This window comes from Cygnus olor, chromosome 9 (assembly GCF_009769625.2).
Source record: "Cygnus olor isolate bCygOlo1 chromosome 9, bCygOlo1.pri.v2, whole genome shotgun sequence".
NCBI lineage: Eukaryota > Metazoa > Chordata > Aves > Anseriformes > Anatidae > Cygnus > Cygnus olor.
The window spans coordinates 7873119-7890697 of NC_049177.1; the positions used below are offsets into that span (position 1 = coordinate 7873119).

A 17579-nucleotide genomic window follows, 5' to 3' on the forward strand; every position below is an offset into this window, starting at 1 on the left:
CGGGACATATGCTGGGGTTTCCCTGGGGTTGCTGTGAACTGGAAAGTAGTTGCAGCCATCCCGGGATCCCTTAGGAAGGCTGATGCAGGGACAGGACGGTGTGGGTGCCCGCTGGGGCAGGCTGTGCTCGGCACTGCGCCGGGAGGCAGAGCAGTGACAGATTCACTGCAGCTGTCAAAGGAACAGCTGGAACAGAAAAGACCTCTTTTCAGGCTTCACGCCAAGCTGCAGTGTTCCTGCTTTCCTGCTCGTTCTTGCCCAGCTGCAGTTATCACCCAAATTGCATGCTTCCCCTGTGAGTCACTGGTGCCCAGGGGCACCATGCACCGCTTCCAGCAGGAAGGTGCGGGCTTCCTGAAGGGGCAGAGATGCTCAGCAGCGCCTGTACTCTAGTAGGAGCACCTCCTCTCGGCCTGTTGACAAGAGGCCAGGGCTGGAAAAAATTCCTCCTGAAAGAAACAGAGTCACTCTGCAAAAGCAAAGCATCTCCAGGCTACAAATTAATCTTCTCAAGCAGTGCATATAAAGAGGACACTTTACAAATGTGCTGGGAAATGAAGTTTCCTCTTTCAGAAGTATCAGCATATTCCAGACTGTGGAGCAGATCTTTGAATACAGAAGCCGTAGGGACGCCCAGCCGCACCTGCAGCACACCGAGAGCCTGGCTTACACAAGACCACAGTTTGGAGCAGCCTCTGTCCACCACTGTTGGTGGGAGAACCTCCAGCCCACCGTGAGAGGGGTATCTCAGGTTTTCAGATCTCCTCCATTGCCCCATGGTTAATGTGCTTGATTCCATTTCAGCATTTTTTCAGATCCAACAATCCTAGTGCTTTTGTGAGATTTGAGCTCTTGGCCTGTTGTTGCCCTTGCAGCAAAACTCGCCATCGCTCCGTGATCCCTAACGTGTCTGCAATACCACTTCACCAGGCAGCACACTACTGAGCTGCACTAGACCTCGGCACACAGATCTCTCTTTTTAATTACCCCCAAAATGACACGATGTTCATGCCGGCTTCGTGCTTTTGTGTTACCTTTATGTTAGCTGCAGGAGGACAAACTGTGCTTGGTGTCTGGCACGGGAAATGCTCTTCAGCCTGCAAGGTGAGCTCAGGCAGGACGGATGCTGTGTGTTGTGTGTCCCCGGCAGTTTTGATCAGGTAGTAAGGCCTGAATTGACCTTACCCTTGCCAACACAAGGACAGAAAAGTAGGAGGGCAGCTGGGTGGGGTGGGTGTGGGGCTAAAGATGCAGGGCAGGTGCGGAGCGTGATTCAGATAAGGCTGAGGGCAGGGGGAGAGCTGGGCTGGACCCTGCTGGGGCCTTAGGAAAGGCTCCAGGGGCAACGAGAGGATGGATGTTTGTGTAGAGGGACTTTGAAGAGGTGAGTGCTGGAGTTAGAAAACTGGTGGAGATGTGATTCACATGATAGTTGGTTGGAGAGGTGCTTTTTAACTCCTGGCTCCTCTCTTTAATCTGTGCGATCCTTGGCGTCTTGCTGTTGCCTTTCATCTGGAGATCTCAACACGAACGCAATCATCGCTCCCAAGCAGGAGATGGGGAAAACTCAGGTGCAGAGCAATTGGAACTGGGAGCTGGGCTTCAACTCTACCAACTGTCTTGTGGGCCTGTGTTTTGGCTACTGCCACATACCCCTCCTCTGTAACTGCGTCTGCCCTGAAAAAAACATAGGGCAGTTGGCACACAGTCCAAATCCATAGGTGAGATAAGCCGCACTGATGAGCTCAGAGCTTTCCTCTATTTTGGGGGGGTCTGTGTTGGAAAGCTTGCTTTGCACGTGGACCTTTCTGCCCCAGATGCGTCTGCATCCCTCAGGTCTTATGGCTGAGGGAGGAGAAGGGCTTGCTGCAGTGGTCTTCTGGTGAGTGCGTGCTCATGTGTGCGGTGCCAAACTGTGGGAAGCACCGGGAGGCATTGGTCTGCTTTTCCCCAGAGAATTTTGACGACAACACGTCTGGTTGGGAGAACCTGTCTGTCTAGTATTGCTTTAGTTGTGTTCGATGGTCTGGATGGCTCTTCTATCACACCTATCAAAATATCAGCACTTTTCAGGAGCGGATGAGGTGATGCGATCGCTATCCTGCGTGGATTGCTTGTTCTCACAGCCTCTCCAGTGGGAAAAGCGCGTATCTGGAAGTGTTTTGCTTTGTACTTTAATACTCACGTAGGCTGAATGTTTGTAGGGTAGGGCAGGGGGCAGAGAACTGTGAGGTTCTGTGGTTGCTCCTGAGTTATTCCCACAGCCCAGAGGGACCTGGGGAAGTTCAGGCTGCTGTAGGAGCTCCTCTGTCCCGAGGAGCTCAGCTGTGGCTCTCCTGGCTCACTTCACCATCCTGCAAAACATCTGCTCCTCTGAACTGCGTGGAAATGCTTTCTTGCTTCCTCCTCGGTTTGTAGGAGGTATAAAGAAATAGCTTGAGCAGTGGGAGATGGTGTGACCATGGGCAGAGGTTGTTGAGGGCGCAGTGGGTTATGTTGCAGAGGGTTACCTGCTGGCTGGTGTGATCCGTGCTCCGTCCCAGGCTGTGTCTGACAAAGGTGTGTCCGTCCAGCGCCACGCTGAGGTTTTTGTCACCTTACAGTTTTGTGGTTGTATAAGGCTTGCTTCTGCCTTCACGTTTTTTTAACTGAAAATTATTCTTATTGCTGCACTCTGGTGCAAAGTGCAGAGGAAAGGACTTACTTAGAGCAGGATTTGCTCCGTTCCCTTCGGCAGCCATCAAAAATGGTGCTCCTGGCCCCAAATGGTACGAGCTCAGCCTCCCGAAGGGAACGCAGCTCTCCTGGTGGGCACCGGGGCTTCAACAGCCACCGGGAGGAAAACACGGAGGTCTTGGCAAAGCTGGGGGGAGGCAGTGGTGCGCTGCCTCCGTGGGGCTGTGACCGATGGCTCCTCGGTGCGGCTGACCAGGTCCCGCGCCAGGGCTGTGGACATGTCTGCGTGGTTGTGTACAGCCTCGCCATGCAGCTCACTGAGTCCCGTGCTTTACAACACACCTGGCGTGCCAGGAGCACGCAGGAGCTGACGCAAGCTCTGTATCAATGCAGAGTGAATGTGGGAAGGCTAGCACATTGTTGGGTTGCTCTGAAAGCCAGTGAACCAGCCCTTTATGGCACAGGACAGTATTTCTGAGTTTTGCAGTTTGGCAGAGCGGGTGGGACAGTTCTCCAGCCGCAGAGATGAGCCCCTTTGAGCTGTTGTTGGAAGTCCAGGACTCTCCGTGGCAGTAGAATTGGGATCGAGCATACAAGTCAATTTTCTTGGTTGTGTTAGCCATGGAAAATGTGACGAAAACATTCTAACGTGCTCTTTTAACTCCAAATGTGCAGAAAGACTTGTGACACCTAACACAAGGACTGAGGGAGAGTCTCAGAAGCAGACTGAGTTCCCAGGCTCTGGTACGTCTGTGATTAGTGCCCCAGGCAGCAAAACGCATTCTTACCAGGGCTACGATTTATAAATGAAACATCTTAGTACAGATCCAGGGCTGGCTTCACCTTCTGCTGCGTTATTCATGAGTGTGTGAAAACTCTGAAAAATGTGACAGACCTTGGGTTAGGTTCTCAACACAACATTACTCCTCATGAGATGAAATATGAGAATGTCTCTGCTCAGATAGGAATGTCTACGCTGGAAGCTGGGAGATAATGGCGCGTGCGTGTGTGTGTGTATGTACACACACACATATATATATACACACACGTATATATATAATGGCGTATATATAAAGGGAAACTGAAGCCTTTGGTGTTCTGCTGTCAGCGAGCTTCCCCAAAGGAGCGCTTTGCTATCTAGCTACAGGCACTCGCAGTCACTGCCGTGTGGTTGAAAGCAGTTTGAAAATGTTTTGCCCCCAAATTGCTTTTATGTGGGGTTTTGCAAGGCTGCTTGCTTTTAACTGTGAAGGGTTATGAGCCTGCCCCTCCTTGGGTGCTGCAGAGGTCACGCCAGCAGTCTGTGGCCTCGTCTTGCCAAAGTGAGTGCTCAATGAAAGCACCGACTGAAAATTTGCCTTTTGTTCCCTTCTTAAGCAAAGTGCTCAGCCCCCATGGGTAGCGATCTGCAGGGGCTCAGCACCGCTCCTGTGTCCCAGCAGTAATTTGGTCTGGTTGCTGTGGGTGACTGGGGGACTGTGTGGTCAGAAAGGGGCTATGCCAGTGTCCTCCTAGTGAGAGGAGAAGGAAGGGAAAGCAAGGGATGCTCTGGAACCCCTGAGCTGCACGTGCTTGGGGGAAGAAGGCATGTTAGGAGCATATAAGGTCTGTTACATGTCGTGAGCCTCTGTGCTATCTTAATTGGGAAAGGACTCGGTCCTATTTCTTGAGAAATAAGTGGGAGTTTTCCTGTTGGTTTCAGTGAGAGCAGCTCTGGGAACACAGTTTATAAGGCCAGAGCTGCTATGCACACGGGTGGTTTGCCCACCTGGGCTCACATTTTTTTAATATAAATCCATAATTGCCTTGTGTTAAAGCCACGTGGGGGTCCTGAGCCTCAGGTCCAGCCTTCCTCATGTCCCCATGTACTTAGTGACTGCCTCTGCTCTTTAATGCTCAGTTCACAGATGCCCATTTGGATCAGCACTTTGGTAGGGGACCAACAAAGCCCAGGATCTGCAAGAGGCTTTCCAGCCTGCGTGTGCTCCATGTGCTGTGTGAGATTTGCTGCATCCTGTGGCCACTTCTAGCAAGCAGGTCTGTCTGGCCGTACCCATGCTGAGAAATCTGGTCTGGGTGCCTGTCGTGGCCGTTTCCAGTGTGTGAGTTAGGTTAAGAGCTGGGTGTGCAGCATCCCCGCTCTCTGCGCCTCCAGACTGCTCCTGCCCTGGGCCTGTAGTCCCAGGTGGGAGCTGTGCTGCGACCTTGGAGGTGCCTAATCCGGGTGTCTGAGCCCTGGGTTGCGCTGTGGCACAGCCAGCAGCCAGGGACACCGCTACCAGGGCCTGGTGCAGATGTTAAAGTAGCACCTGCATAGACGACAGGCCCAGCTGCAGCCACCTGCTGCAGCCTGGGCCAGGCTATGGGTAGTGGTGCAGTTCCAAACACTGGCTTACCGGGAAGTACTGTCTTCACTCTGCATTAGCCATCTGGTTGGGAAGCTGTGATCTTGTTAAAAGATGGGTCCAGAGAAGAAAAATGAGCCCCATCTCTTTGCATTGCCTGCTTGGCCAGCAGCAAGGACAGTAAAATACTGGAAAGTAAATACTGGGTTCCCTCGTCAGACACAAGTAACAGCTGACTTTATGCACGTGAAGTGTTAAGAATAATTTTGCCTTCCTAAAGAATTTTTTTTCTTTACTGACAACTGGTGACGTGCAAAGGATTCTGTCTGGCCAAAGCAGGTTTTGTACATAGGTATGTGGCATGGAGATGGCTTAAAACGAGGCCATTGGTGGGAAATGAAGGCAATGACAAATTAGTGTCTTGTACTAAAACTGCTCCTGGAGATTGTTGGCCAAGCACTGCAGTCTCACTTTTCTATTTTTAAATCTCTCACCAGCTGCTATGTGACCCTTCCCTCCACACCCACGAAAGTAAAAAAAAAAAAAAAACAAAAAAAAACAACCTTACCGATTAGAAACAGGAAATAATAAAACTCACTAACCACAAAGTATTTCCAAATGCATAAAGTAAACAACCAGAGATGGTGAGAAATACATATTTCCCACTGATCACTTTTCAGCACAGTAACCATAGCTGATAATTACAGTCACTGGGGATTTACAGCTTTTAGGGGAAAGTATGTCTTTAAGTTGATGCTGTCAAAACATAGCAAAGTATTTTCAGCACACCAGAATATTTCCTAGCCCCTCTCCCAGCATAACAATGAGATTGCCAGAAGTGTGATCAGGTACATTACTGAGACGATCTAGGAGGAAAACTGTTAAGTTTTGGGCCCCGTATTGGGTAGGGTTCTGCTCCTCTTCGCTGCACCGTGTGCAGACCTCAGTGCTGAGCAGTACAGGTTTCTCTAGTGGGTGCACTAATGGGTGCTGAGGTGGTGGTGGGGCTTTCTCTAAGCTCAGTAATATGTGGTACTGATTTCTGAAGGTCTTCCATGTCTTTCCTCTTTCAGGATCTTGAGGTTCACTTTGCCTGAATGCTTTCACAACCTGTGAGTGTCCTGTGGACTTTGCTGCTGCTGTTTGCTTGGGCTGGCTCCAGTCCCCACTGCAATAGGCATGTTTGTGGTGGGGGTGATTTGGGTGTGTTTTCTATATTGCTGATCCTCTGGAGATTCCCTTCACTGATTTCATCTTGGGGGAGTCCTAATTTTCAGTCAGAGAGTGGAAGCTGAGGTTGCACTAAAATACGTACAATTCTACATTTCATACAGAATTGCCTTCTTACCCCCCAGTTCAAGAAATCTGCTCCGCTACAGTGCTGCTTCTTTTCATGTAAGCCAGTTGTTGCTCCTACCACCTTTATGCTACCACTTCTAATAGCTCTTCAAGAGTAATGGATGAAAGGGACAGCTTCACAGAAAAGGATGCTAAAGCCAGAGGTGATGGTTTTCACTCTTTCAACACATCATCAAATAGATCACACTGCATAATTAGTCTCTCTGAACTGGGGATCCATTATTTAGTATGCACAGTGTTTGTTTAAGAGATCCTTGCTCTTTTCTTTTAATTGTGAAGAGCTTTTAACTGCCTTTGAGTTGAAAAACTGTGACCAAATGTTGTCAACAAGTTAAGCAGATTTGTCCCAGTCTTACTGGTAGGTTATTTCACCTTCTGCCCTTCAGAGTCTGTCTGCGATTCCCTTAGAGGCAAAAGCTGAAATGTTGGCCCAGGTTGATAAGCCCAACTCCTGTTTGTTTGGTTTTTTTTGTAACTTTTAAGTGTTACCATGATCCAGGTGATTCTTCGTGTAGGTGTGTGTGTGCATGACTGGGCTGCTTTTTCTACAAAGCATCAGGGTCAAAAAACCTGAACACTCTTTCAGTTGCTTCAAGGAAAACTGTTTGTGAAAGAAGAAAACAAAAGCAGATCCCCAAGTATTGTGTATTCAGAGCGGACAGAACAAGACTGGGAGAAATATCAATCATTATCTTCCAAAAGTTTATTTAGAATAAACAAACAAAAAAAACTAAATGTAACTATATGTAACATATATATACACTTAGCTCACTAGTTTAACAGTTGTATCAGCCTGGTCAGGCATTGGAAACAGCACATCTAGGGTGAGCAATACAGATAGTATTTCTGAGCAGTCTAAAATGTCTAAACCACATCTTTCCCTTTCTTTTTTTCTAGTCATAGCAGCATTGTTACAGGAATCAGAACTGAAATAGTTGCACAAGAATAATAATAATAAAAATTTAAAAAAAAGGAAGAAGAAATTGACTGTTTACTTCTTTATCCAGTGAAGTGATCTCAGCTGCGACATGAGACCCAAGAGGTACGCTTGGTGTAAGAGGGGTTGTTGCTCATTGTCTTGTTTCTTTATTAATAGAAAGATAATTATTTTAGGAATGTAAGACAAGAAAGTTATATAATTAATATACACTAAAGAACATGAGAGGATTCTATACAATAATTTAGATGTATTAAATAAATACAAAATAATAGCAGCCTTCTACAATGCAGGCTACACATAGGTTTACTTCGGCTTGAAGTACCCTGGTCTTTAGTACACCTACAGGAACAGACTTGTTCCACAAGTGTTTTAAAGAAACATATCTATAAGATACATACATAAGTGTCTAAGGTTAGGATAAACATTTGAAAACACATTTTACCATGGTCTCCACATATCTAATGACCCCATACTAGGGTTATTATGGGAAAAATTCAGCTGCAGGACCTGTCTGGGAGGCACAGCATCGGCCTGGCTGAAAACCGACAGCGACGGCAGCTGGAATGAATTTTTGAAAGCCTGTTTGTTCTCCACTGGGTAGAAGTGCTCCTGAGATGGATTTGTGCTGGGAGAGTTCCCCTTAGGGCCCAGTGGGGTTTTTGGTGTCAAGAGAGGCTGCTGAGATGGGCTTGAAGATCTTAATGCTCCTTTGCAGGTGTCTTCACCAGACCTCGGTAAAGATTTCAGCAGGTGGTTTAACAGTCGGGCCCCAAGTGTCTTGTCCATCCACTCACAGGTGAGGAGAAGGTTGTGGACCTCGTGCATGCACTGAATGTATCCAGTGCTGTACCTCTGCTGAGCTTCAAGGCCCACTTTGGAATCAGCTGCATTGAACAGAAGGCAACTGGAGTTGGTAATTGTGTAAAACCTGCACTTCCAACTTAAAAACATTTGACAGGTTCCTGTCTGCATTGGCCCCTGTGCGGGCTTATTGCTGAAACTGCATCCAGCTGAAACCGTTGCAGGGGGACTGCGGCAGGTCAGTGCCCTGCTGCTCCCATGGTGAGGCAAAAGCTCTGCAAATGGTGCAAGTGAGAGCAGTGCTGGGGTCCAGGCTGGAGTGGGTACAGGGCTCAGGTGTCCTGGTGGAGTTTCCCACTGGAACAGGGTTATCTCAGGCTACTGGTGGGAGCTCCCCTGCCAGTCTATAGCTGCCTTTTGGGGCCCTTTTAAGACACTGGGAGACACTGAAAATGTATTATGTAAGGCCAAGATACTGGCTCCTGGAGGTAGAGTAAGTAGATTGCTTCCTGCCCTGTTTTCAGCCTGATTTAATTCGCTTGGGCTTTATGATAATGTTAGTGGTTTGCAAGGTTCAGGGGAAGGTGGTGCAGGGAGCGAGCTGCCTGGCCAGGCCGCCTCAGCATCCTGCTGCCCACCAGCAAGTAGAGCCAAAATGGAACAACAGGAGAAACCGGCACTGGAAGAAAAAGCTTCCGTGGGTTACCAAGCGTTCAGCTCCATCTCCCCATCTAGTGGTGAAAGCCAAGCCCAGACCCGCAGCTCGGGCCTCAACAGGTTTGAAGGAGACTTTTGCCAAGCTGCCAGCGGACTAAAGGCACAGTGCTGTGCTCTCCTGACACCCCCGAGGCTGCACTGAGCATCAGGGGCTGTAGGGAAGATGCACTTACCCATCAGCTTGCTGTTTTGGATGTTCTGAAGGTGTTTGACTGTCATTTCGAGGATGTCTGCTTTTTCGAGTTTAGACTGCTAATAAAGAGAGAGTTCAGCAGTTGAGAGGCCATGAAGTATTTGTGCAAAGCCAAGTTTCCCAAAAGACAAAGCCCCCCTCCTGTCCCCCAAAAGCCAAACAGTCCCCATCAGCAGAAGGACAAAATCTGTGTAAAAGTGAACACTTACATCCAGGTGAAACGCGCCCACAACGGTCTCTTTCAGCTGGTCCAAGCAGTTATTAATCCTTTCCCTTCGCTTCCGCTCAATGAGAGGCTTCCTTAGCTGGCAAGGAAGAGAAAAGAAGGAGGAAGAAGAATTGCAGATGATTTCTTTTTCATCTCTCTGCCGCAGTGGAGCGAGGGCATAACAGGGCTGTGTGGGCTTCACTGGGGCCAGGAAGGTCACATCCCTGTGCGAAACCAGCGCGGGACGACGCGGCACTCGGCAAGTTACAGATGGGGAGCGCTCCGTCCCTAGCTCTGGTAAGGGCCTGTCCTTTGGGTTGTGTTAGCTCTGAATTCTCTTACTTACACTCCTATTAACCAGAGCTTACCCAACTGAAACCAAAAGACAGAAACCTTTCTAAGGCAGAGAAAGGAAGCAGAAAAAAACACCCACGTGGGTTAAATTCAGGGAAAAACCTCTTTATAATAAGAGGATGTGAATATTGTGTTTCTCTTTCCTAGAGGTCTGTAGCCCCCATCGTTCACCTGCCGAGTTCCAGCGTCCATCCGCGCGTGGGCTTCCCGTTGGGCGCGCGCGGCCCTCGTCGCGGGAGGCTGCGTGGCCGGGACCTACCTTCCTTTCCTCCTTGGTGCTGCTGGAGAGCTTGTGCACGCCGCTGGCCGTGGCTGCGGCGGTCATTGTAATCCAGGCTGGCCGCCCCGGGACGCTGCGAGGACGGGGACGCGGAGGAGGCACTCGGGCAGTAGGTCGCTCCCTGTCCCGACGGGCTCTTTGCCTCTCCTCTGCTCCTCTGCTGTATTTATAACCCAGAATTAGCATGTGAAAGGGGACTTGCCTTGGCGGGACTTCTTTTCCCACACGAGGGGTCGAGCCCAGAGGTTTGTGGCCATCAATCAAAGCTGACAGGTCACTGCATCTTTTCAATGACCACGCCGGCCCCCCCAAACGGCGACAGATGTCCAGCCTCCAAAGCTTTGCTTTGTAGGGATCTTTTGTTAAGGAAGGAGGGAAGCAAAATGGGCGCGCTCTGAGCAGCTTGCATGGCTCCGTGCTCAATTTGCACAGATTCCCAGGGAGGAAAACAATAGCTGGGAACCAGTCGAGTTACACCTGGGAAAATGCCTCCTATGTATCTTTCTTTTCCCTGCATCTCCTTGAGCCAGTGCCGCTTTTTACCTGCTAACCTGAGCCTCAATCACTTTAAATCTTTGAAGCAGCCTTTTAATTTAATAATAGAGTGCTTGATCGACTAGTTCCTGCTCCCGGGAATTATTATTGCAAGGTAACGATGATCGATTAAAAACTGTTGACAGCAGACAGCTACAGAAACACTGTATTCATCAAAAAATCCTCTAGGGAAAGCACTTCATTTGCCTCTTGAGAACCCAAATTCTCTGCTGTACACAGCTAGATGTAGGAAATACGAAGCTTTTCTAATTTTTGACTGCCGTGTAGTATTTGATATTAAACTTACAGACAATTGCACATGCAAGCAAACCTAGAGGTGAGTTCAGTCCTGCTAATTCTGTGGGACTTTTACTTGCTTGCTTTTTTCCCCCTTTCATGCTACCAGGAGTCTTGGGTGTTTTGGGGGGAAGGGTTTTTTTGTTTGTTTCTAATCCCCTGAAATGCTAGCGCGGAAGCACATGGACCTTCAAAGCAGACTTGGCACAGGATGGGAATGTGCCTTTATAATGCTTCCTCACTTCTGTCTGGTTTTGAGGGGGAGTATGAAGGCATCTTTCATGACTGTGCTTTTGCTTTCTGACAGTTGCTTTGCTAATGAGCAGGATCTGGCAGTGTCCTGTTGAGTCACGCAGGTGAAGCCCTTTAGGGTGGTGTTGAATGTGCCACCTTATTTAAATGGACAGGAAGAAGCTCGAGTGGTTCAGAAGCACCAAAAGCCACCACGAGCTGCTCTTGGGATTTCCCATCACCCAGCACAGCGCTGCAGCTGCAGAGCCCTCACTCCACCCCTTCAACCGTAGGTGGTGATGTACCCTAGGAATAAAAGCAAGGACATCACGTCCCTTGCTTAAACACTGTGTGGGTGTATGTTTGTATGTGTGTGAATGCAAACATATTTGCAGCGTGTCTGCACGCACTGCTGCCTGGGCTCACGATGAAAACATCTCCCCAAACACGGTATCTTGCAGGCAGAGGTTGTTAGTCAAATGCAGGTATTGGGTGCAGTTGCATGGTTTTATAAGCGCCCTGCTTGGTAAGGGTGCATGAGGGAGAGCCCAAGATGGGATGGTGTTTGTTTCTCAGGGAGAGGAGGACATGGGAGGGGACAGTTTGTCCTTCATGCCAAGTGAAGGTGATGCAGCACAGGAGCAGGGATGGGCACCTTATATCAGATCTGTCCCCTGCACAGAAAACTGGAGGATTTTCCACTGTCCAGAGTTAGAAAGTGCTTGCGCATCAGCAAGCTTGGCCTGGACTTGCTGCTTCTGCCTTAACCTCTACCCTGTTACTCGTGCCTTGTGAGGAGGATGCTTTGCGAGAGGGTTGCCCAGGGGCTTCCACTGAAATGCTGCTCTCGGCCTGGCAGGAGGGTTGGGAGTGCGAAGCCATGGGTTGCGCGTCCCCTCATAGCCATTCTCAAATCTCCCCCTCTGCCTGGGGCCCCCTTCTGCCCCAGCCCCGATGCTGGCAACCTGCCTTCATAGAATGGCTGGGGCTGGCAGGGACCTTAAAGATGCATCCGGTTACTCAAGGCCCTGTTGCAAGGGGCTGCAATGGTGCCGTGAAACAAGCACAGGCTGTGTGTGTTTGCTGAGGAGGTGCTGAGGATGGTGGGGAGTAGCTTGGCGGCCCCCAGCGCCCAGCCCCAGAGCCCCAGCTGAGCCCCGAGACTCTGGGGAGCCCCTTGCTTGCAGGGCCCTCGTTGCCCCGCTGGCCTCTGCTCTCGGTGAGCTCATTTCAAGGTTCATTTGTAAGACAGCATTTCACTGGAAAAGAAGAGCAGCTTTTGCTGTAAACAGTTATTTTACACCTCTCATTCAGAGCAAAACCCTTTATTTTCAAAGCAAAGGGGGTGCGCAGGCGGGAGAGCTGCCCTGCCTTTCAGGGGGAAGCACGACATCTGTGCTTGGGATTGTACGGACCAAACAGGCAAATGCAAATGAGCACAGAGCGTTAAAGGAAGCTTTTTGCAAATTCCTGCTTTACTTTTGCATTGCGCACTGCCAGGTTTCACTGAAAAGGGGATTCTCCTTAGTAAACAAAGCCTCCCTTTTTTCCCGAGCTTTCCAAAAAAAGGGAAGAGAAAGGGGTCGGTGCTGCTTGGAGTTTTCTTTTTTGCTATTTGTCTACATTTCACACCCTGTAGAAAGAAAACAACTTTTAACATCTGTTCCTGCACTTTTTAAGATGGAAAGAAAGGCTCTTGAAAATGGGGAAAGTGTGGCAGATGTTGGCAGATTCCCTCCAACGCAGATGTCTTGCTCTGAAAAAAGTTTCTTTAGGAATTTGTGGCCCCGGCTCCTCTGTGACTCGGGACACGCGACTGCCTAGCGAATGAAGGGACGTGGGAAAGCTCTATAGGACAAAAGAGCTTATTCAAACAAACCTGAGAGCCGTGAACAATCTAATAACCAGCAGAGAAATGGTCAGCGGCCTTCAGCCCTGCCAGGGAGGGGTGGCAGCTCTTGCCTGGTGCTGGCGGGGCTGGGGGCAGCTGATGGCCGCCGGAAGGGGCCTCCTGCCTTCGGTGCCTCTAATTGCAAGGCAGATTTCCCCTCACAGCCGCTGCGTGAAGCTATGTGCAGCTGCAGGGGTGGTGCCACCAAGGTCTCTTCCCATCAGGTGTCATCCATGTCCCGCAGATGACCTACTGTTGCTCCTCGTACTCCGCATGCTGAGTCCTCTCTCCGAAGGAAGCTGTTCCTGGGCAGGAGGACATCACACAGACCTGGAGCAGCCCTTACTGAAGAGGGGCCGGTGTGAGAGCGGTAGGGGTGTGCTGTGGGGCCGCCGTGCTGCGGGTGGGGGGCCTTCGTGTCTCTGGCCTGTGGGGTGGTGGATACATCTTGTCATTTCCAGCCCCCAGGGGTTTCTCGGGGGCAGTGTGGGGCTGCTTGGTGCTCCCCTCCCACAGCCTCCAGCCTCATGTTGCTCGGCCCCACGGGGCAGAGGCCCAGGAGGAGGCAGCGCTGCGCTCCCCGGGCTGCTGGCAGGGACACTCCTCTCCACGTCCTGGTGGCCAAGGACCTTCTACCTTGAGGTGCTCGAGGTCAGCCACGTCTCAGCTGACCTGCAGATTAGGCTGCAGATGTCCTTGTTTGAAGTGATTCGAGGAGAATCCTTCTCTCCAACAGCCTCAGTTTGACCAACTTGAGAATTGTCATTGCTGTCTTTCTGGACCGATCCTTCCCATTTTCACACCTCTCTCCGCAGACTCCCCGCTCTCGGCAGTTTGCGCAGGACCGTTCCCAGGTGGCTGCCCTGGTATCCCCTGCTGGATTTACCTGTCAGGAAGGAGAGATCAAATCCGGGCTGCTTTCTGAGGCGCTGTTAAGTGCCCGAATAGGCTGGAAACCAGGTGGCCTTGTGGAAAGCGGGGAAGGGTTAAACAGCACAGGCTGCCAGGCAGGCGCAGGTGGTGAGCTGCATCTGCACTGCACAAGGCTTATTCGGTTTCAGAGCATAGAGTCTGCCGAGGCAGTAAACGCTCCCGTAAATCAGACTCACTAAAGGTGCCTGCGCACAGCCTGCCAGCACGGCTTCCTGGCCGCTGGGCTCACACGGATGGGAGCGTGTTGCTTTGCAGCTCCGAGCAGATTCAGGAGGGAGCACGAGCCTGACCCATCCCAAGCGCAGTGCGGGCCGAGGCCGCTGCCTGAGGCATCCGGGGCCAGTTGCTTTTAAACGAGAGCTGCTGCCAAGCTAACTAAAAAAACCCCACAACCCATTGATTAGAACCGGTTGCAAGATCCCTGTGAAACCAATGTTGAGGAAAGATATATACATATATATATATATATATATATATATATTTTAATTGAAAACAAAAATGTTAGGAATATATTTTTCTAGATACAGATTTGGAGCTGCCAAGTCAGCTGCTAGGGCAAACAGCTCAACCCCCCCGTGGATGTCCCCTGTGTTTCTCCTGCAAACGCCCCTGTAACAATAGAGCCCCCCCACACCACAGATGGGAAAAAGGAGCCCCCTCAGCGGGCAGGAGAGCCCCAGGCAGCAGTAAGGATGCTGCACGCCCCCCATGTGGCACAGAGACCCGTGTGTGGGTCTGGGCCGCCCCCAGAGGCACCTTGCGGCCTGGAGTGGTGCTGGGGACACAGCACCAGAAGGCCTGCCTATGCAGATGACTGCACCATCCCCTCTGCTGGGGGCTGCATCTGGGCCGGGTTTGTCCCCAGTTAAGCGGATGGGTGCCAGGTCTCAGGGACTAAATGTCTTTTATTCTGGTGGGGGGGTGGGGGGTTGGTTCTGAAGTTTGGTTCTGGCTCAAAGTTGAGGTTTAAATACGTGGAGGGTTAAGTCTCATCATTAAAAAGTTTTAATCTGCTGGTTTCTTGACAGCTGTAAATCACAAGCACTCTGTACTGAATTCCCGTGTTGCCCAAGGGCGGTTTGCTCCTAGAGCATTACAGCGAGAGAAGACTGTGAGGAGGAGCAGTGCATGCCAGTGGGGAGGCTGGGCTGGCAGGGCAGGAGGTGCAGGCAGCGTCCAGGCAGGTAGGAGGGCTCCCTGAGCAGAGGCACGCCAGGCAGCGCTGCTCACAGATTGCTCGCTGCTAGGTCGTCCAGAGGGGACCGGGGCTGCATTTCCAGCTTGGCCTTGGTCCAGGACATTATACCCATGGTCTGCCATCTCTGACAGGCGCAGCAGGGTCTGTGTGGGGACCATGTGTCCAGCAGCCCGCCCAGGCCAGAATAGCACTGCAAACAAGCTAGGCAGAAAAGCAAAGTCTGTACCTGGGGTGTGGAGAAGAGTATTTGCAGTCATTTATGACTACAATGAGAGTTGCCTGATAGCACAGCCCTGATGCAGCAGATGCCATCCAAGATTGGGCACAGGAGTGGTGGTGTCCATCACATATGGTCCTTCGTGGTGTCTTTGTTGTCCTTCAGGCAAGTGTTTTGGAAGAGACCTTGCTAACACTGGAGACTCCCTTCTTCTCAGCCTTGTCACCTCTGGTGAAGACCATGGTCTTCATGAAGATCTTCTATGTGAAGACGTTACCAGCTTTGATGCCTATGATCAAGCGGTGGCCAGTCTGGACAATGTCCGAAGCAATTCATCATGGTATAGAGGTTCACCTGCTCCAAAAGCATTTATAGGTGGACAGAGAGACAATATACATGGCATAGGATAGTGCTACATGGAGTATTTCATCATTAGGGAAGTCCAGCTCCAGAAGAGGTATTGGGCTTCTCTAGAAATGCTGTTGGCGTGTCTCAATCCAGCTCCTTTACTGAATGCTCAAACCTCACTAACCCCAGCTCTGCATCCTCGGTATCAGATGACTGTATCATCTTCAGAAGTGGACTCCTGGTATAGGAAATAATTACAAGGCTGGTACCAGCTGAGTAATTTTCAACTCTTCTTTCACACACACCCCTCCAGCCTTTGTGTTAAGGATCAGCTGATGTTCCTGCTGTTGCTCAACACGTCTCCTGTCTGGCAGGTTAGCAGAGCTCCTGCCTCTGGAGGAAGTCTTATCTCATGCTTTTGCGGCCAGAAAGCTGCTGGTTGCAACACGGACTCTTAGGCCAAGAGTGAGTTATAGGAAGAAGAAAATCTGATAAGCTGTGTGGGTGGCGACATGCTGATAAGGTCTAACCTCTTGCTTGTGCTGCAGCAGTGGATGGGGGCAAAGAGCCAAGCTTGGTGGAAAGAGTAGGGGGCTTCGAGGGAGAGCTTGAAGCAGTTCTTGAACTTTCCTCGTTGGGCATCCCAGGATTTGTTTTGTTCAGAAGGGCAGCTCTGGGCTTTTTCACACTCCGTGCGTGTCTAACTTTGCCAGATGTCACCTGATAACAGGCCTCATCTATAATGCAGCAAGTGCTTGGTTTATCCAGCCAGCTTCACTTTCACAGCAATTTCTGCACGTGTGCCTTGCTCCCCAGATGTCAGAAACCAGAGCTTGGCACCCCACAGCAGCCTCTGCACATCCCACACAGCCTGTTTCTTCTTGGCTTTTTGGTTCCTGAGGCTGCAGAAGGAGCTGGGGTCATTTCACCTTCATGAGACAAGTCTCTCTTCTGTGACTGAGTAAATTCAGCTTTCGTCCTGGCTTGGCCACAGGCCAAGAGCAGCTTTCTTTTTATAGCGCACGTGTATACACGTGCTGACACCACATCCTGAACCCCGGCACAAAACCCCTTGTCAGCACGACCGAGGCAATGAGGATGGTCATCGCTCGTTCTCTGCAGGAAGAGCATCTCGCAGCCCCCACACAAGCGCCTTGTGCTTGGAGTTCCATGCGTCGGCTTCTGCTGCAGGGCGCAAAAGGATGGCCAGGAAGGCAGTGGGCTTATAAACAGCACTTCCTCCATGCTGCTCGCTTCTGGTTCTGCAGGGCTGTGATTGCGGCACCGGAGGATGTGAGGAAATGTGTGGTTAGGGCTTTTGCAGCTCTCGGCTCAGTTTCACGCAGCCCCGCTGGCTTCGGGGGCAGCAGAAAATACAAGAGCTTAGGGTGGGAGGGCGTGAGCTGCAGGGCATCTGGTCTTTGCCAGCCAAATCCAGCCTGGATTACATATAAAATCATGTTCTGGTCTTTAAGGTCATTTTTGGTGTCTATATGTATTTTTAATTAATTAATTTTATTCTAGTTTTAACCAAATAGAGCAAAAAGCGATAAAAATTCTTGTACTGTCGTTTTACTGGTTTTATACTGCTTTTTATTTTATAAATAGTCTTTTTTTTTTCCCCTCTCCAAATATAACTAGGAGGCTGTCTTTTTTTTTTTTTTTTTTTTTTTTTGAATAGGTATGAGGATTTCTTATTCCTCTGGAGGAACCAAGTGGTCTGGGACACAGCGGCTCAGTGGAAGGGAGAACACATCTCCCATGGGTGAGAGGGCAGTGAGGACCCATGCGAAGGTGTGTAATGCTCCATGAGCTGCTCTGTGCAGGCAAAATGCAGAGCTTGCTCTTGTTCCAGCTTTTCCATAATGAGGCATTTAAAAATAATAATAAAAAAGTGAAAACACTGTTTTTAATTTCTTGTCTGTTTTCACATTAGGAGTTGTGCTCTGGCTTTGCTCTTCTAAGAAGCAAAAGAGCTACCCAAAAAAAAGATGCATGAGCTACCCAAGGAGTCTTCCAGAAAAATAACTGATGGATGGCTATTTTTTGTGTTTTAA

The 17579-nt window shown here is 50.1% G+C and overlaps 1 protein-coding gene and 1 long non-coding RNA gene across 6 annotated transcripts in view; one reads left to right on the forward strand and one right to left on the reverse strand.

Moving 5' to 3' along the window:
* Nucleotides 1-17492, forward strand: part of LOC121074460 — a 40307-nt gene extending 22815 nt beyond the window's left edge. For 3 of the 4 annotated variants that reach the window (XR_005822360.1, XR_005822358.1, XR_005822361.1), the window contains 5 exons: nucleotides 7278-7422; nucleotides 9406-9536; nucleotides 9741-9982; nucleotides 13071-13196; nucleotides 14788-17144. This is a non-coding gene — a long non-coding RNA (uncharacterized LOC121074460). Of the gene's footprint in view, nucleotides 1-7277; nucleotides 7423-9405; nucleotides 9537-9740; nucleotides 9983-13070; nucleotides 13197-14787; nucleotides 17145-17203 lie in introns of those variants that run through there. The other variant, XR_005822359.1, reaches the window with a different exon arrangement.
* On the reverse strand, nucleotides 7633-14138 carry LOC121074459 (transcription cofactor HES-6-like). 2 transcript variants are annotated; one of them, XM_040566516.1, is made up of 4 exons: nucleotides 9853-14138; nucleotides 9241-9336; nucleotides 9012-9087; nucleotides 7633-8204 (listed from the first exon to the last, which is right to left on the reverse strand). In XM_040566516.1, the coding sequence occupies exons 1-4, from the start codon at nucleotides 10057-10059 to the stop codon at nucleotides 7759-7761; spliced, it is 825 nt and encodes a 274-aa protein (XP_040422450.1). In that variant the 5' UTR covers nucleotides 10060-14138; the 3' UTR covers nucleotides 7633-7758. The 2 variants fall into 2 exon arrangements, with proteins under 2 accessions (XP_040422450.1, XP_040422449.1); XM_040566515.1 differs by having other exon boundaries at nucleotides 9012-9090.
* Nucleotides 17493-17579: the final 87 nt, after the last annotated feature.